The following is a 20981-nucleotide window of genomic DNA, read 5'->3' on the forward strand; positions in this document are numbered from 1 at the left end:
AGAAGTGGTTCATGTAGCCTGTCTAAAATCATTCCTAAAAGAAGACTGAAGCCTGTAGGGCATGTTCTACATGTGAAACAACATTCTGCTGTCAGAAAATAGAGACAATGTGACCATTTAATAGTGTGCCTCTGAATATCATCAGAAAATCTCCACACTGCTGCAGAACCAAACATATGAAAACCCACAAAAAGATATGACATAATCCATGATGAATAAGGTCATCACTCTTCTCAATAACTCTTGACTTGACACTGGAAAGAATAAAACAGCTACAAAGTAAGACGCCATCACCTCCTTGCTTGTGTAGGCTTCCAAAAGCACATAAAGAAATAATTCCCCAATGTCTGATAGTAAACACTATCAGCACATATGGATTAGTCACATATATGACAGAATTATTAAAGCCTTTACTGAGCATCAAGCCAACCCTGTGGAGAATTTGAATGAGTTTGTGAACATGTTGAAGGGCATTCAACTCTAAAACAATGACCTGCTGGTGAGCTTTGTTTTAGCAACATTATTCACCTGAGTGACCCAGAATGATTTGTTAGCACAATATGTTGAGCCACAGATGGTGAGGTTTTTCAGACAATCCTCTCAGTACCACTTATTTTCAGTGTGGTGGGCATGTTTATGAGTAGGTAGATGGTGGCTACATGTCTTCCATGGCAGTGGGGATGTCCAGTCTTTACATATTGATCAAACTGCTATAAAGCCTGCATCCTTCAAACTGAAATACTTATACAGATATGCGGTTGACACCTTAGTTGTGTGGACGCATGGCAGGATAGACTAGATGAATTTCTTGAAAACATCAAAGACATCCATGGATACATAGAACTCATCATAGAAGAGGAGAAGACAGCTGTCTCCCATTCCTTGACATTTCGGTGCAGAAGATGAGAGATGGTACACCATTAGATCACTCTATACACACGAAACCAACACACATGGACCCATATTTGCGCACATCTATTGCCACTGCCCAGCCCAACTCAGCACTGTTTTGGAGAACTCTTGTCCACAGGTCTTGAGCTACAAGTGACAAGGAAAGCCTGCCAACCGACTGCAACATCTAAGGGAACTCTTCCAGAAGAATGGTTACAGTGCCTCATAAATTAAGAGAGCAATGAGAACAACGCGCAGCTTTGAAATAACATAAGAAGAGTGCAAGTGACCAGAGTTTCAGCCATTTATGGTAATCATTGGCAGCAAAGATTATAAGGATACTGAAGAGGTGAGTAAAACAGTCTTCTGTTCACTTCAAAACATTAAAGATCATCCAGAATGAGATTTTCATTCTGCAGTGGAATGTGCGCTGATATACACTATTAAATGGTCACATTGTCTCTCTCTGCTGACAGCAGAATGCTGTTTCATTAAATATCTTGTTGGCTCAGCCACAGATGCAGTGGGAATAAGCATTCCTGGCATCTGCAGCATCAACTCTGTCCACAGGCATGCTGCTTCGAGCAAGTACATTTGTCTGGGGAAGAAAATTGATAAATAAGTGATCTCGGCCAAGATATCGAGAAAAACATGAGGTGGAGACCGACTGACCATATCAGGTTGTGACCATGGCCCTTCCCTCCCCCACTACCATCCACCTTGTGACAAAGGTAGGCTCTGGAGGGGGCGATCGGCCATGCTGCATTGCCTTTATAAAGGCAACTGAGACATTGTTTGTCCACTCTACCTAGAAAATAATAAAACAGAAAATGTTTTGACACTTCACCAGAAGATTATGGAAGAGATAGTCACTGAAACATAGTGCTATTTCAACTAACTCAACCGTAAACCTGAGAACTCTACATTAACTGAACAAAAATTTTTGTAAATCATTTATGTATATCTCACTACAAAAGTGATCAACTGATCAAAGATAAATATATAAGTACCAATCTTCATCCACTCCATACACAAATGAAAAGGAAATAAACCCTAATAAATGGTACAGTGGGAAGTGACCTCTCATATGCACAGTGGTTTGCAAAGTAAGGCTGTAGATGTAGAATGTCAGTGATATCCAGTGTATCCAACAAGTTATGAAAGAAAGCTACAAATATTTGCAAAAATAATTTTATTTCCTATAACGGCAGGTTTTTGTTTCTGGTAATTACTTCTTTGTATTAATCAGAACATAGTATATGCACAAGTTTATAACTGTCATGATTTTCTGTTCACAGAACAATGGTTTACAGTGTGCCTTATATGCAGAACCAGTAATTATCCTAATAGCTTTTTTTTTTTTTTCCCCAGTATTAATATGTCATGTACACAGCTAGAGTTCCCCCACAAAATAATTCCATGTGTTATTATACTTTGAAAGAATGAAAAATAGGATGTTCTAACATATTTTTTAGGAACACAATCCATAAGTCGCCCTAACAGGTAAATAACTCTTGACAATTTACCACTAATATATTGTGCATGTTGACCCCAAGATAATTTATCATCAATGTATACCCCAAAAATTTGACATAACTTGGATCATCTGACAGAAGCTTGTCTATAAGACTACAGGCAATCTGCTATGTTTTGTTTTCATTCAGCAGGAATCCATTTTCCTTGAACCAATAGGATGTTTGGTCAATTGTCTATGCTGCACATGTTTTAAGGCTATTGAAATCATCACTAGCATGAAGAAATGTTGTATCATCTGCATACAACACAGTGGTGGACTTGATAAATGACGGCAGATCATTTATCAGGAACAAAAAGGGGCCACCGATCCCTGCGGAACACCTACCTTGACTTGTTCTATACTCGACATTTCTCTCCCTGCACAAACAACTTGCTTATGATTCTGAAGATATGATTTTATTAATTTAAGGCTGTTATGTCTAATGCCATAGAATTCTAGTTTTTCTAGGAGTGGTTTATGCTTTACACAGTCAAAAGCTTTGCTTAGATCACATAATGTGAGTTGAGCATAGCCCTTATCCTCAAACACTTGATGTAAGTATTTGACTACAAAGTCTATAGCATCCAAAGTAGACAACTTTTTCCTAAAACCATACTGAGATTCACTAATTATTCCTAATTTTTCAAAATAGACAGATAGCTGTTGGTAAATTACACATTCCAGTATTTTAGAAAAAGCTGGGACTATGGAGATTGGTCTGTAACTGGAAGGTGAGTCCATATCTCCTTTTTTATATATTGGAAACTATCCTAGTCACTTTGAGTTCTTCGGGAAAATATCCATCAGATATGCACTTATTTATACAGAATGTTAAGGGGTACACAATATAGTCTATTACTGTCTTTAGTAAATTACAGGATATGTCATTTATATCTACACTGTCTGAAGATTTCATCCGTTTTACAATGCTTAGGACATGACTAGGTGAGACCTCGGAGAACATAAACGTACCTGTGTCTGTTGGTGTTCTGCAAACATTTTTAGAAATTAACTATGATGAACTGATGTCAGGTTTGATTATAGTATTTCCTACATCTTCAACAGATTTAATAAAGAAATCATTGAATTTTTGGGGACTTTTATTAATTTTTTTGCTTCTTACATCTTTAGCAACTCCATTTATTAATTTCCATGCAGCTTTGCACTTATTTGTGGAATTATCAATGGTATTGAAATTATGTGCTTTTTTGGCTTCCACAATGGCTTTTTTATACTCATTCCTGCATTTTATATGGGCTAATCTGGCATGTTCTGTTTCCTGAATGCTACATATATTGTGCAACACCATAACTTGGTTTTTCATATTTGATAATTGTTTAGTGAACCATGAATTTTGTCTGTTTGTAGCCCTGTTTGTAAAGCCTTTGTCAGTTAATTTGCATTTCTTTATGGGGATGTTGTCATTAAATTGTGTCAGAAATGTTTTAAAAAATCTCTCAAATAATAGTTTCCCTGACAAAGCAGCACTAAGACTATAACTTGTGTCACCATGACATTGGTTGAACCAGTCTCTCTCAGCAAGGGACTTACAGAGCTGAACAATTTTGTCATCTGTGACAGATCTGGTGATTATAACTTTTGGGACAAGCTTAGGAATATTACTATTATCAATACAGAACCTACTTGTATAGTTTAACGATGCACAGTCATGATCTGAAAATGGAAACACTGTAACATCACATGATTCTTCTGTAGTTTTAAAGTTGACAAAAATATTGTCAAGACATGCTTTATCTCTTGTGGGACTGTTATTGATTGAGTGCAAACTGCACTGTCTTAGAAGGATTTTCAACTCAGTCACAGTACGTTTGTGTGTTGTTATATCAAAATCTGCATTCAGATCTCCACCAATTACCATGTCGTAATGCAACCATCTGGTCCCTCTTAGAACATCTAACAGCATGTCCAATTTTTCCAGAAATACATTGATGATACCCTTAGGTGACCTGTAAAGGGATACTATTACTAACTTAAGACTGTCCAGAACTATACCAGTGGCTTCAAGGTTCTGTTCCTCAAATAGGTCCAACTTAACAATGGAGCAGCTGAATGACTGATTAATATATATTGCCACACCACCTCTTATATGCAATTTTCTACGGTAACTGCTACGTTATAGTTATCAAGTTTGACAACTGGAAGTACACTCTCAGTAACCCAATGTTCACTCAGACAGAAAATATCAAATTTTTTTATCTAGTCCAAAACTGTTTACAATAAATTCTTTATCTATTAGTCCTTGAACACTGAGATAGCAAATTTTAAGATCATAATTGTTGTTTATTTTAGATTGAACGTTTTGGTGAGATGTTATGAAATTTGTTACACTACTTATCTCGTGGGCTTCTTCATCTTGCTGTCTTCCACTAAAAAATCATTTAGACGGACAGGAGGTGCTGTTTTCCATCTACCCGTAACACTTGATGCTGCTTCTCCTGCTGCAAATTCTCTTTTCTCATTTTAGAGGCACTGTAGTTACTGTTGCTGGTGAAACTTCTGCTGTTACTGCTACTGTTACTTCTTTTTCCACTGCTGTTGCTGATAATGCCACTGGTGACTGTGACGCTTTACATGTTTGCACAGTTGTCATTTTTCCATCGTAGAGTGTATCTGCAGATGTTTCTTCCTCATATGCTGTTCGTGCACTTTTCTTTTCTGTTGTCATTGGCAGAAAACCTTTTGCAGGTAGTGCTATTTTTACATAGGCATCCACTCCTGCTGTCTTTATCACGTGGAGAATTTCTTAGGCCAGACTGTATCCTTTCTGCATCTCGGTACGAAATGAACGAAGAAGCGTGGCACGGTCCTGTAAAGTGTCATATAATTCATGATTGCAACACAGAAACCACAGCCACCCAAAACAATTGGCATTGTTTTCCGTGAACAGAGTGACTGCCAAAGAAAACCCAAGATGTATTCTCGTCGCCGTCTAAAATGTTAGGCTAAACCAGTAGTTCAATGGAATTGCAGATGATGAATAAAGCATGCCAGAGGATAAAATTACATTCCAAGTAGTTCTGCAAATCAAAGTAATTGGTACCGGTACTCTTAAGGCCCGTCCACACACAACGATCTGTCTGCGCACATCACATCTGCGCAGACAGATCATTGCGTATGGACAGAAGATTTGCACCAACCTGAGGTGTGTGCAAACCTGGAAGTTGGAGTTCGAGGTTTGATCGAAACCTCTTAAATCTGTGGGTTCAAACCACATCTGCACAGACAATTTGGAGCGTGTGGACAGGAGATCGCCGCAAATCTGGCACGAAACAGCTGGTTGCTCGTCCTACTGTTTGTATTTTTGCGTACAGGGGATTAAAATGGCTGATACTCATTAGTGTTCTCGAGATTTTGTTAGTGAATTCGTCGAAATATATAGAAACCACCCATGTTTGTGGAAGATTAAAAGTAAAGAATATAGTGACCGAGACAAAAAGACAGCGCCATACACTGCTCTAATTGAAAAATTGCGGGCAGTTGACGCCTCGGAAAACAGAATAGATAAAAAAAATCGTTTCGAACTGTTTACCGAAAAGAGTTATCCAAAGTTCAGAAATCTAGATCAGATGTAGGAGTAGTTCAAGTATACCAGCCAACATTATAGTATTTTGATCTGCTTGGCTTTCTTTTGGTTCGCTCTGCAAACCTCGCAGTAAATTTAAGCGAGAAAACTGCTTACGCTTTAGCAGCCACTGTCTATACCATTTTGACCGCTTTCTCTGTTGCCTGCGGTTGGTCTGAATGTTTTTTTTTTGCAACACAAGTTGCGAACACAGACCACAACAGAACTTCCTCCGTTTCTATATTTCAAAATAACTGAATTAAATTTTTGACGTTTACGGGGAGTGTAGTCGCTTGCCACTGACATTTCCTATCTACACCGAAAGATGGCGGGCGAGTAGTAGATTGGGGTTTGTGTCGTGTGAACACACCACATTTGCTGCAATCTTTTGCATGTACAGACATCTGCGCAGACAGATCATTGCGTGTGGACCGGTATTTAAGTTACATCAGTCTAAAATTTTCTTACGGCAACCCAGTTGCATTAGTGAAAAGTAACATAAGTGTATCATTAATCCAGTATGTAAAAACTAAAGATGTGGGTCTCTAAAACGTCTTCCTTTCACCCTGACTGCGGCGGATACTTCTTTGGAATGCCGAATGGGTGATATTTCGCGATTGAACCGTGGGCACGTGACTGAGCCTGTGGCAGGAACTGTGTACTTATAGGGGAAACAATGGCTAAAACAAATGACAAGAAACTCTTGCTTTTAGCTGTATTATTGAAAAAAAGGGGAAAAACCGAAGCCCAAGTATTTTTCGATTTCATTACAGTGAAGCCTAGTTTACATGACGACACTAAGTTGCAGGCAACTGTGCCACCGGCCACTGCGCATGCGCAACTCGTTCGTGAAACAACAGCGTAATATATATTGGACTAAGCAGTTTCGGCGTGTTCAAACTTTGGCGACACTAGTTGCATGGGTTTTAAGGTTATGTGTGTTCGTAGAATGTAGACAAACTGGAATATGAAGTAGGGAACAGGGAATAATGTTCGATTTTTGAATATAAATGCTTTGCATAGGTGTTTGTGGATTTCCAGTGATTCTGTTTACAAAAATAAGCACATATTGCTGCTCCTGAGACCTTCATATGCGATCAGAACATAGATAGTTCGACAATATATGAGCTGCAGGGCAAAATTTATTGAATCAGGAGCACATATAAAACTGAATTAAGAAAAATACAAGCAAATGTAATTCTACCTGTAGAAATGGTCTTTGTCTACAAGACTAAAATTCCATCTTTTTTTTTTTCTCTCTCCCCATTGACATAAGTTTGAATTTTGAAACATTTCAAGAGAGAAGTTTGCAAACCATTATCTTCTTAGTGCGGGCTACTTCGAATAATTATTACTGTCAATGTTAATAATTATTGATGTTAATGAAACAGCGTCATCACCAACTGAAACCGCATCTTATAACATGCCGAGTGTTCTCGATTGTAATGCATGCAATGTGATTTGTAATTTCAGTTCTCGCGACCTTGCTTCATCTTCGACCATAGATACTTTTATGGTCGAAGTGCTTCATGTATTACAATATCTTTATTCCTTATCGCATAAGTAACTCAATTTAGAAGAAACCTTAACGCTTCTGGTGACATTCTAAGATAATTAAAAGAACTTTATGGCCTTCCATTACAAATTACTTCAGCAAGGATGCGAAGCATTAAGCAATCGAGCTGACGTCCTTTCTTCGTCCAGTCACAAATCTAAACACGTTTCTTTTTTTTTTCTTTCTTCCTTATGTAGCGATTACACACAAAAGCTTTAACTTTATCATAACTCGTGTGACGTGCAGCGGCCAAAACTTTCATTTCATGTGCGATTCAAGAACCCACAAAACGTCTAAACTGAAGTATATACTGGTTTCGCCGTGTCTACAATCAAGTATGAAACCATTTGAGTGCAACTCATTCCACGCAACGAGTGGCGCAACCCGATGTCGTCGTGTACACTAGGTTTAATCCTCTCTCCCTACATCCCAAATTCCGGGACGACCTTTTATTTCAAATATGAGAAGTTCTACATCGGAAATCACTGTATCATATAAACGAATAAAACACAAAAACGATGTAGCAAACACACGTTATCAACAAATATAAACGCAGGACAGCTTGGGCGGGCAGCAGCAGCTTAGCTGTGTGGCGCAATTGCTGAGGACGGACAAACGGCTACGGACACGCGCTATTTTGTATATCACAGTGCGGCAAGCCAATTGGTAAATTCTTAGAACTGTTTGCGAAATGATGCATGTGATACAGCATCCCTGCCAGACAGCTCATGTTGAATGCTGTCAGTGAAGGATAACGCGGGTGACTGTATCATTTCCTTGTGAACTTCATTGGTAATGTTGATAACACGATGATGTAGCGCTGCTATCTCCCATGTCTGTTTTATTTGTTTGTTTATCAGCAGCCACACGAATCACACGATGTATTCCGTGCTGCTGCGCTTTTAAAATCAGCCGAACGCACAACACTACGCTACCACTGCAGAGTGTACTAGTTATAATCCACAATGATTAAAAATCTTGTAGGTCTCGTGACAGGTGGTGCATCTGGACTGGGAAAAGCAACAGCAGCCCGCCTCGTGCAGCAAGGCGCCCGTGTTATTATTTGTGATCTGCCTACATCGCAGGGTGCAGCAGTTGCAAAAAAATTAGGTGAAAATGCCTTATTTGCGCCTGTAGACGTCACCTCTGAAAACGATGTTCAAAATGCTCTCAATGTTGTGAAGGATAAGTTTGGGCGCCTGGATGTTTTGGTCAACTGTGCCGGCATTCTCGTCGCTGTTAGGACGTATAATTTCAATAAAAAACTAGCACATAAGCTGGAAGACTTTACAAAAGTAGTAGCAGTAAATACTATTGGAACATTTAATGTGATTCGTTTGGCGGTAGGTTTGATAGGAGAAAACCAACCTAATGAAGATGGCCAGAGAGGAGTTGTTATAAATACGGCCACTGTTTCAGCCTATGATGGCCAAATAGGTCAAGCAGCTTATTCTGCAAGCAAGGGTGCTGTTGTCGGAATGACACTACCAATAGCGAGAGATCTAGCGATACAAGGCATTCGTGTTTGTACAGTTGCCCCAGGTCTTTTTGATACTGCACTGATGTCAGCACTGCCTGAAAAGGTTAGAGCTAATTTAATGAATATGGTACCATTTCCGAAAAGACTGGGTAAGCCAGAAGAATTTGCAATGATGGTGCAGTCTATAATAGAAAATCCTATGTTGAATGGAGTGGTGATCCGTCTTGATGGTGCCATTCGAATGCAGCCGTAAGGTGACACACTGGTATATGACAAACGAGAAGCAGCAGACTGGGAATATGTTGTGTGTGATTTATCTTTCATAAATGTAATGATTATTTTTACATGTCAAAACGCAAAATAAAGTTTTTGAAAAAAATATTTGCTTATTGAGTTTTAAGAACTTTGCAACAATTTGAAATTCTACCATTGCCTATGAATGAGTACAAACTGTCACTTAATATACAGTATAAATCATTGTTTGGGATGATGAATTGGTGGTCAATAAATTTGATGGAGTGGGTAAATGGATGGAACATAAACCTGCCATCCATATTCCTAGCAATGGGAGTGCATGATGCAGACAACTGATCAAGGTCTCTGGAATTTTCTCAGGAATATATGTACATACACAGACTGCTTGATTTGCTATTTTATTATGTGATTATATGATGTACTCATCTATTAATATCTCTTATACTGAAAGACAGTAATTTCTCCAATTACATTTCATCCAATAAAGTGAATAGCTACTGCTCTTACTTATAGTTTTTTTCATATTTTGAATGTGTACTGCTTTGAGGAGGTAGTTTTATCTTAAATTAAGACAATCTATACAAGTATATAACTACAAATTTTAATACACATTTTTATCATATTTTTATTGCTTTAAGATGGTGAAAATATATTTTCCATGGTTGTAAGTGCAATATCAAGCATAAAAGCTTGTAGAAAGCTGTCATATAATTTGGATTGAAGAGTGATGTGCAATACAAATATTGTTATGTACACATACTTCTGTTGATGTGACTACACTATATTAACACCCTATTGAGAGTTAACACTGAACCTGCCAATGCCACAGTATTGAACCAGCACATCATCAAATTGCCAGACATAAACCACTCTTTGATATCCAGTACAGGCATAAAATTTGCACGAATATAAGAATTCGAACTGTTCTTAAAATATCACATTTTTTGGTTTCACCAGCTCATAACCGAACTGTCACCTTCCAACCTAATATTGTCCTCTTGGTTATGCTACAGATATCTCAGTCACCTCAACCTTAATACAATAAATTAATACAAAAACACTATTTGGTATTCAGTTTCATTTCTATTTGTGTTTCACTGACATTCCATTCCACATCATCGTGTCACAGGTCAAAGCCAATGTATGGTACAGGCAGATTCACCATACTCCTGTTTAAAATAAATATCCAAACTTCCATAAAATAAGTGTTATGATTCCACACTTTGTTTCTTTTCCAGATATTTGAATTCTGTTAAATTTATTTTCAGCTATTCCAGTAAATATTAACCATGGCCCATTAATGTCTTTTCCAGAACTGTTATTTTCAGTTCATTAAATATCTGCAAAACACCTTTGTGTCATTTTTGCAGTGGTGTTTCTTGACTAAAATTGTATAGTGCATAAATCCCATAGAAAAATCAGAAGTAATTGGACTGGATCATTTCAGAACACATTTTTTATCAGTGAATAATATTTGTCCAATAGAAACTACTTCACTGATTCCGAGGCCATTTTTTGTGTTTTAAACGAGGCCATTTTTTGTGTTTTAAAACATGCTTTATAATACATGATCACATAAAATTTTTTTATTGTATTGTACACTTAAAAGAGCAATCCCAGTAATACAGATTGTGACTTGTGCTTCTTTAGTTCAGTTGGCAGAGCACTTGCTTGTGAAAGGTAAAGGTCCTGAATTTAAATCTCAGTCCAGCACACAGTTTCAATCTGACAGCAAGTTTTGTATCAACACACATTCCGCAGCAAAGTGAAAATTTCAGTACGAACAGTAGTTTTATTTGGAGAGGGTCTGCCTTGAACATAACAAAATTTTTGTCTTTTATTTTCCAGATGTGTTTCGCTTAATTTTAGTATCACCAATGGGCTTTTATTACACTGGCAAAAAAAAATTTAATCGTTTTCTTAACTAGCATAAAAACAGCTAATCTATATGTTTTCGGGTATGCTTATAATGAAAAGGTTAATGATAATGCAAGATTAGCTCTCATTTTGAAGTTATGATAACGTTACATTATTGCCTATATAAGCTTATGCATTTATTTACTTCAGTGTTATCTGTCAGAGGAGGTCACTGAGGGCACAACCGCTTTACCTGGCATTTGTAGTTTTCTGCTGGTAATTCCCTGATTAGTATTCGGCAGTAATTGGCTAACACTGATGCACTCCACATCCGAAATTTGCTAGTGGAAGTGTTCTCATGTTATGTTGGTTACAGCCTACAGTTGTCAGGAAAGTAGTTCAAGTGGGAATCTAGGAAATGGAACTTTAAAGAAAACATGTCCCCTACAATAGTAGCAGGGCAGAAGATTTGCAAGATCCTTATTGTTTTCTGCCCTCTTAATTCGTAGAAAGTTTAACATATGAACAAAGGCATCCCAAGCTAACTTTTCATCACCTGTCAGAATGGTGTTGAAATGCAAGTCTTTGTACAGTTTGTGTATCTGGAGACACACAAAAATCTCTCTTATTTTCGCCTCACTTAGATGCGGAAATTTCTTGCACAAATAGAGAAATGCCTCCCCACTTTTTCCATGGCCTTATTGAAGTTTTTTTATTAGGCTTAATTTTATATGAAGAGCAGGGAGAATTATTTTCTTGGACTCGACAAGTGCTTCATGCATAACATCATGAGATCTTGGTTCAAGTGAGTTACTCTTAGGCCAATCTTCCCTTTTATAAGGATGTGCTTTGGCACAGCTATCCTACAGGCACAAAAAGCAACAGAATTTAGTGTAGCCATGTTGTGGTCCAAATAAAATGCTTGTGACTTTCAGATCCCTGGAAATCCGCCATTTAAGCTTGTCATAGTTCAATCGTAATAACAGTTGTTCCATTTTATCGCATGTTTCATTCTTGTCAGGTGCATATCCAATTGGAGTCGATGATAACACATTGCCATTATGCAGTAGCACACACTTGAGGCTTACTATGAAGGAGTTGATGACCAACCTCCACTGATCACTTTTACAGTCAATGTCCAAAGTTACCATTAATCCCTTTACGTCACTATTAAATACCACATTCGTCTAATGACTTCGTTGTCAGTGGGGCGTTACACACTATACTCTATGAAGTTCTTTCCACTTTTGAAAAATGGAAGGCATGGCATATGGCGGTTATGAAACACAGTCACGTTTACTGACTTGTCAAGACAATTCCAGCGTTGCAGTTTTGATGCCAACAGTTCACCTTTATCTTTTGGCAATTCCAGATCTCTTACAAGGTCATTAAGTTCACAGTGTTTTGTTTTGTGAATCTGTACACTCACTGTTACACAAAAATCAGTATCTTTCGAAGAACTAGGTTTTGAAGGCGATAGTGCAGCATTAGTTTTACTACCGCCTTCGTCATTATCGTAGTCAAATGGAACAGATACAGGCAGTTCATCTTTGTGAGGCATTGGTCACATGGCTGATGACACATTATGACATATAAAGGGTGATTTTTTTCTTCTTGGATATACCATGTGTTAATGGAGTTGTCATACAAAAGTAACAATCATGGTGCACGATTTTATGGTTCTTGCCAGATCATAGGTATGGTAAATCGCAAGGAAGATCTTTTATGATTCAACTGCAAATGAAGATTCAAGACACAAGATAAGCAAGATACATGAGGAGCCAAGAGCTTGTCCTTATTCCTGATCTCACAGCCAAAGTACAGTCTGTATGCCTTCCTAATATATGGTATTGTTGGTCTCCTCTGTGATTTCAATGTAGCCTGTCTGCAGACATAGCAAAAACTGTCAGCACTTTTAATGCATTTGCAAGGCAAATTGAATCACACGAATTACAATGACCACATGCACAAACTACACTTCAGTAACACGTTCTTCCAGCACACAAACAGAACACAGCCTGTACAAGGCTGAAACTATGCTTAAACGAAATTTGCTCTGCTCCTCCCATCCTCTTCCCCTTTCCCTTATTGCTACAAGCTCAGGCTAAAAATAACTACTAACTACAAAATACACAGCTATTGTTGCCTGAAATTTCATCACACTGTCTACCATTAGTGGGATTTCGAAGCTTATGTGGGAAGGGATTGACAGTGAATGCTAATAAAATACAACAATAATAAAATGCGCCCTCCTTTAACTTGTAAACAAGATCTGATTCAAGTTTTTCTTTATCATTTTCATTAGCAGCATGGTTGATACAGTTAACAAACATATAGTTCATGTTAAAGAAAACAACTGCAATAAAAAACATAAAAACCCAGGAAAACCATAGTATGTGGTAACAAGACAGATATAATAAAAGCCCACTAATCATGCTGAATCTTCAGCGAAAGATAAACAGGAAATACAAAGAAAAGATAAAAATTGTGTTTTGCTGAAGGCAGGCCCTTCTCAAATACAAATCTATTTGTAAGCAAACACAGACAGGAGAGCTTCAACCTCAAGATGTTAAACCAGCTGAAGTGGGAATATAAATGATACATGTGATTCAGAATAGCTGCCACAATGACTTCCACTATTATACATTTAATGTGTAGTTAATTAATAGCTGAATAAATGTTACCTGCATTCACTGCGAAACCTAATGTGACTGTGTAAACCAGGGTACAGCTGGTTTCTGTACAAGTTGTAAAAAACCTGTTCCCTGTATTTTACCCATGCTACCTTCAGAATTTCATAGGGAGTATTCCAGTCAACAATGTCAAAAGCTTTCTGCAAATGCTAGAATTGTAGGTTTGCCTTTCCTTAACCTATCGTCTAATATATATCAGTTTCTACCAGTTCTAACATTCTTCTGTAAAGAATTCATGTTGATATTTTGCAATCATGACTTATTAAACCGATTGTTTGATAATACTCACGTCTGTCAGCACCTTCTTTGAAATTTGAACTATTACATTCTTTTTTAAGTCTGATGGTATTTGCATTTCTCATATATCTTGCACACCAGATGGAAGAGTTCTGTCATGGCTGGCTCTCCCAAGGCTGTCTGTAGTTCTGAAGGAATGTCATCCACTGCCGGGACTTTGTTTCTGTGGCATCGGCTGCTAAATGATTGGCCGCACTTTAAGACATGTGGGCTGCCAGTCACGCCACTGCGTTTCCTGCAGCATGAGAGTGCTACCACGAACACTTATACTGCTGGCAGGGGTATGCGAGCATCCCCCCCCCCCCCCCCCCCTTCCCCCTGGAGCTCCAGCAGCAGGTCCACTTAAGTTCAAACATCAATGCAAAAAGCCCATTTTTGTGTTTTTGCCACTTTATAACATTTACAGACTTTCAAAGTGGTCATCTATGGGATAGTCATTGTACTGAACTGTAAACCTTTGTGACTGTATATATTTCCACATTCAAATCTACTGTTAGTTGCTGTAGCTACAAAAAAGCTAAGTATTACTTTTACTGTTTGATATTAGATGTAGAATAAATTGATATCTGAATTCTTCATTCAAGAACCACATCTTTTCCTCGCTTCTGTATCTACTAAAGAAAGGAAGTAACAACAGTTCTGATTTAGAGGTCTTCTGTATTCTGTCAACAGCATCACATCTCCCACCTCATCTTCATCTATGTCCTCTTCCATTTCTATAATATTCCCTTCAAGTTCATCTCCCTTGTAGAGACCCACTATATACTCCTTCCACCTTTCAGCTTTCCCTTCTTTGCTTAGGACAGGTTGTCCATCTGAGCTCTTGATTCTCATACAGCTGCTTCTCTTTTCTCCAAAGGGTCTTTAATTTTTCTGTAGGTGGTGTACAACATTCCCCTGGTGAAATATGCTTCTAAATCCTTACATTTGTCCTATAGCCATTCCTGCTTATCCATTTTGCACTTCCTGCCAACCTCTTTTAGAAATTTTATATTTCCTTTCACCTGCATTTTTATATTTCCTCCTATCATCATTTAAATTCACTGTCTCCTGTGATATCTTACAACTGTTCTTTTTACCTATTTGAGCCCATGCTGCCTTCATTATTTCATCTCATAGGGTTATCCACTTGTCTCCTACTGTGTTCCTTTCTCCTGTTCTACTCATTCATTGCAAAATACTCACTCTGAAATTTTCAACAACCTCTGGTTCATTTAATTTATCCAGGTCCCATCTCTTTAATTATCAACCGTTTTACAATTTCTTCAGCTTTAATCTACAGTACACAGCCAATAAATTGTGGTCAGAGTCCGCATCTGCCCATGAAAATGTCTTGCGATTTCAAATTTGGTTCCAAAATCCCTGTCTTACCATTATGTAATCAATATGAAACCTTCTGGTGTGTCCAGGTCTCTTCCGCGTATGCAACTTTCTTTCATGATTCTTAAACCAGGTGTTAGTGATAATTAAACTATGCTCTGAGCAAAATTATACCAGGCAGCTTACCCTTTTATTCCTTTTGCCCATACCATATTCACCTTGAATTTTTCTTTCTCTTCCTTTTCCTACTGTCAAATTCTAGTCCCCCATCACAATTAAATTTTCATCTCCCTGAACTATCTGAATAATTTCTTTTATCTCATCATACATTTCTTCAATCTCTCCAACATCTGCACAGCTAATTGGCATACAAACATGTACTACAGTGATAGGTGTTGGCTGTCTTGGCTACAATCATGCATTATTATTCAGAATTCCTATTTTAATGATCATTATTCAAGCTAGTCCTGCATTACCCCTACTTGATTTTGTATTTATAACCCTATATTCATCTGACCAAAAGAACTGTTCTTCCTGTTACCAAACTTAACTGATTCCCATTATATCTAACTTCAACCTATACATCTCCATTTTTAAATTTTCTAAACAATCTGTGCATTTAAGAGATCTGACATTCCAAGCTCTAATTTGCAGAATGCCAGTTTTGTTTCTCGTGATGACGACATCGTGAGAAGTCCCCACCCGGACATCTGAATGGGTGACTATTTTACCTCCAGAATATTTTATCCAAGAGGATGAAATCGTCATTTAAACATACAGTAGAGTAGCATGGCCTCAGGAAAAATTATGGCTCTAATTACCTTTCCTTTCAGCTGTTCACAGTACCAGCAGAGCAAAGCTGTTTTAATTGATGTTACAAGGCCAGCTCAGACAGTCATCTAGACTGTAGCCCCTACAACTACTGAAAAGGCTGTTGCTCCTCTTCGGGAACCACATGTTGGTCTGGCCTCTCAACAAATACCCTCCATTGAGGCTGCACCTGCAGTAAGGCTATCTGTATTGCTGAGGCACACAAGCCACCCCACGATTGCAAGGTCCTTGGTTTATGGCCCATTAATGCTACTAAAATCCTCTCTCCTAGATGAAGAACATTTGAATAATTGGTGAATGCTTAAAAAGAAAAACTGCGCATTTCAGTGTCCCAATCTAACCTAAAGTGAATGTCCTTCTGCTTCATTAATTTTTTAAATTCAATGTTATATCAGAGAGGACAAAGTTCTTGCCTTCAAAATCTTTTAGCAGCATATTTTTACAGTGTAACACAAGTCCAAAAACTGCTACATAAGCCATTTTCTTTTCACCACATGAGAAGTTTGCAGCAATAGCACAGTCAGGAAACATAATTTTGATGACTTTATGAATGTATATATTTGAACCGTATGAATTACGCGAATTAATAAGTTCTCAACACCCCAAGTCTTTCTGCATCCAACGCATCAGGGTCTCCTTTTTCACTTCTCAACCACTTGAAACATCATTTTCTGTTGCATCCAACTGTTGGGAAGTGTTGCTAACTTTGAAAGAGATTTAAATGCATTTTCTTTCTTGCAGACAGCATTACTTTGAAGTATCCTGATCTTTTATATTTCAGGCCAGATTCTCTCATTGTGGCAATTGAAAAGTTTTGTTGCATGCTGTGTACTTTGCTCTATATTTATCATTGACATGTGCTAAAAGCCAGTCCTTAACCAATTTATTTTCTAACCAGTTTAAATTGTAAAACACGTTTTCCAGCTGGTGATGTATCATTTCAATTGAGGTACTATTCCTGGAAAAAGCTCTGTGTATAAACTTTAGCAGATAATACGTCAAATATGGGTTATTTCATACAAATGCAACTATTTTTAAAAAAAATTGTTGCCCTATGGTAATGAATTTTCTTTAATTGGTACCATACACAACACAACTGCTCCATTCTATAACAGGTTATTACCAAAATAATTTAATTGGACAGATAAAAAATCTACTCACCAAGTGGCAGAAAAAGACACACATAAAAGACAGTTTTAATTAGGTAAGCTTTTGGACCCAGTGGCTCCTTCAGGCAGAGAGGTTGAAAGAGAAGGAAGAGGGGTGAAGGAAAATGACTGGAGAGGTCTAGGAAAAGGCGTAGATTTCGGGAACGTCACCCAGAACTTTGCACGGGATGAGAACAAAAGACTGATGTTGGGGGCTGCATCGGACGAGATTTGAAAACCTGAGAGTCTAAAGGTGGAAAACAGGGTAAGGTGCAAGACAGAGATTACTGCCTGAACATAATGCATGAGTTAATAAGAGTGAAAGCTAAGTGCATGGTATGGCGCTACAACATTTCCTTGGTTCTCGCCACCCACCTGGCTTTAACTTACATTAATTTCTTCTGTCTCAGCATTTTTTCACAGTAACTACTCTTTTCTGCACTCTGGTTTAGTTTTCTACATCTTTCATTGTCTTGCCCATCTATTTTCCACCCCCCCCCCCTTTTCCATTGCTGTTGGTTACATACAATGCACTTAGCTTTTCACTCTTATTAACTCATGCAAGTAATAATCTCTGTCTTGCATCATACCCTGTCTTCCACCTTTAAGCTCTCAGGTTTTCAAATCTCGTCCGATGCAGTCCTCAACAGTCAGTCTTTTCTTCTCACCCCATGTGTGGTTCTGGGTGACTTTCTCGAAATCTACGCATTTTCCTGGACCTCCCCAGTCCTTTTCTTCCTCCCCTCTTCCATCCCCTTCTACCCTTCTGTCTGAAAGTGGAGCCTCTAGCTCCAAACGCTTGCCTAATTACAACTGTCTTTTATGTGTGTGGTATGCTGCCACTAGGTGAGTAGATTTTTTTATCTGTCCAATTAAATTATTTTGTCAAAAAGGTTATCACCAGAATTCCTGTTGAACATGAAGATGCTGAAACCTACCAGGGTTAGGGAGGAGATCAACTAATCACGACTGCTGACACCAGATACATCATGGATGGCTCATCAAAGGTCATCCGAGAATTTGGAGTCAGACTGAAGACAGTCCAGCAGCCATCCAGGGAATCACTTTGAGCTGGGCAACAACCACACGTGCCAGCCAGCAACCAGCTGCAGGTCTTCCAAGCATTGCATGGGCATGCTGAAGATGTTGTCAACTAGAATCCAACACACAGCTGAATGAGCAACAGCTGGGCCTGATGCGGAAGAATGGTTACTTGCAAAGATAGTGAATAAATGACTGAACTCTAGTGGTATGTTACTAGCAATAAAGACACTTCACAGGTTCTCGGCAGTTATACTGACTTCACACAGCAGTGTCATCAGAGGTTTTGGCACTGGAAGGTTTCGACTTCAACGCCTGCAATTCGGAGGCAGTGGTCTGCGTCTATGATGTTCACACTTCGCAGCAGTGACCTTAATGTTCTAAACACTAAAGACATTTTTCTCTTTCTTTGGTTGTGATATGGCAGAATTTAGGCATATTGATGGGTGTGCTATGTCCACAGTATGTTCCGTGAAACCTACTGTGCACTAGGATTGTACTAGCAACCTGTTCTACTTGTAGATGGTATGGACATGCAGTGCACAAGTGTAGTGTCACTGGGTGATGATGAGACAAAAGAAATAACTGAATCTAGTTTCATACATTATAAGCTGTATTTTTCTTATTTTGTGTTGCAGCTCTGTTGGAAGCACATATTTTCAGTAAAAGTATAAGTTAATGGTAAATTACATAAAAATGCTGGACATAAGGTCAGGTACTACTAGTGACGTGTAGCTGCTCTGACAGAGGAAGTGTCACAATTATTAGAGGAAAATGCTCAATAGAAGTTACACTGTAATGAATTGATGGTTCAATTAGAATGTTTGTGAGCTGCACAAAAGCCATAGTCGGGTTCGAGAGTATTTAAGTTGCCAGTAGCAATGCCCCTTTTCAGTCGATCTTAAGAAGCTAACCCAATCACACCCTTCTCCTAAAAAACAACAGAAGATGTAATGATATTTACTAGTGTCATATTGGCTGCAGGTGGAATGAGTAACTGGTCAAAAGAAACAGTCTGCCGATGGCCAATTATGCCTTAGGGTGAAGCAATGACATATGGGGTGTATCACAACGCACTGAGCGAGGAAATTACATTTGAACAATTAGTGGAAGGTTTACATCTAGAACTACCACAAACGTAACAGTCGTAGGTTTTTTAGAGAAGCTGAGTGCTGTGACACAGAAGGTAAATGAGATTGTGAAGACTTTTTTGCTCAGAATCCATAAACTAAATGCGCAAGTATAAGAGTTCACAGGGAATCCAGAAGCACATCGCATCATACTCAGGGAGGCAGAAAACAGAGCTCTCAATGTGTTTTTGTGAGGAATTCCTGTGGACAATACTGTGTGTTCCCATGCAATTGCAAGAAATAGATATTGCTACACGAGTAAACAATGAAAAACGAATTTTTACTTCAGAAACGAACTATTATCACTGTCAGAAGAAAGAGCATTTGAAAGTGCAATGTAGTCAACTGCAACATTACAGAGTGGGCGTTTCAGCCAAAAGGCAAATAACTGTGGGAATAGAAAGCATGGTAATGGAAATAAGCAATGGAAAATGTTAAACTTAAACAGGGGTGTTTTGTCTGTCGGAAAACATTCCCACTGTGTCAGAGTAAGTTCCAGAGATGGATAGTTGTTTGATGTGCTTTGTAAATGGTAAAGAACATACATTTTTGGTGTTTTCTATGAAGAAGCATTGTGCACATAACCAACGTTAATGGGGAACTGATGATTGTGACAAGCTGTGATAACTTTAAGACAGATAAAGTGAATTTCCTGAAAGGATTAATAATAGCGAGTTTAGAGATACTCGAGGATGAGGACATCAACGGATCACAAGGTGATCGAAACATCAAACAAATCGTCAATGTGTCTGTACTATGTGCCAAGGTTCATCGCTTGAAAGACAGTGAACAAGAAGCCATGAAAACTTTGTTGTTACAGTATTAAGATTTATTAAGTTCATATGGTCCACCACCAGCAACTTGTTTCACAGAACATCACATACCAACAGGCAGATAATACACCTGTCTATAGGAAACCATGCAGAATAGTGAAACACCAACAGCCACTGGTAGAGGAACTTATAGATCAACAATTACATAAGGGTGTTATTGAGTGGTCAGCAAATATTGTTACTGTACCCAAAAAGTCATTTCACGGTCCTTGGAAATATTGATTTTGTTGTGACTACCGTTATGTGAATGCACAAACCACAATAGGTGCATATCCAATCCAAAATGATCACAGATACATTAAACAACCTATGAAAATGTAAATATTTTTCAACAATTCATCTTAGAAGTGGTTATCATCAATTGGAAGTGTTCCCCAAAGACGGACCCAAAACTGCTTTCACAACACTTTCAGGTCATTACAATTATCGGAGAATTTTGTTTGGATTGAAAAATGTTCTGGCTACACTCCAATGCCTGTTAGGTGGAGTACTTAGTGGATTAATACCAAGAATCTGTATGGTATATTTTTACAATATAATTGTGTGTTCAA

General features: G+C 38.2%; 2 protein-coding genes across 2 annotated transcripts; one reads left to right on the forward strand and one right to left on the reverse strand.

Annotated features, from left to right (window-relative positions):
- Positions 1-3419: 3419 nt before the first annotated feature.
- LOC126335585 (uncharacterized) lies at positions 3420-5547 on the reverse strand. The gene is made up of 2 exons (XM_049999367.1): positions 5433-5547; positions 3420-5234 (listed from the first exon to the last, which is right to left on the reverse strand). The coding sequence occupies exon 2, from the start codon at positions 4329-4331 to the stop codon at positions 3420-3422; it is 912 nt and encodes a 303-aa protein (XP_049855324.1). The 5' UTR covers positions 4332-5234; positions 5433-5547.
- A 2240-nt stretch (positions 5548-7787) lies between these two features.
- Positions 7788-9406, forward strand: LOC126339036 (3-hydroxyacyl-CoA dehydrogenase type-2-like). Its single transcript, XM_050001597.1, has one exon. The coding sequence runs from the start codon at positions 8511-8513 to the stop codon at positions 9276-9278; it is 768 nt and encodes a 255-aa protein (XP_049857554.1). The 5' UTR covers positions 7788-8510; the 3' UTR covers positions 9279-9406.
- The last annotated feature ends 11575 nt before the right edge of the window (positions 9407-20981 follow it).

Source organism: Schistocerca gregaria, chromosome 1 (assembly GCF_023897955.1).
Source record: "Schistocerca gregaria isolate iqSchGreg1 chromosome 1, iqSchGreg1.2, whole genome shotgun sequence".
Lineage (NCBI taxonomy): Eukaryota > Metazoa > Arthropoda > Insecta > Orthoptera > Acrididae > Schistocerca > Schistocerca gregaria.

Coding starts and splice junctions, on each gene's coding strand:
- LOC126335585 (XM_049999367.1), bottom strand. CDS start 4,331: ATGCTGTTAGATGTTCTAAGAGGGACCAGATGGTTGCATTACGACATG.
- LOC126339036 (XM_050001597.1), top strand. CDS start 8,511: ATGATTAAAAATCTTGTAGGTCTCGTGACAGGTGGTGCATCTGGACTG.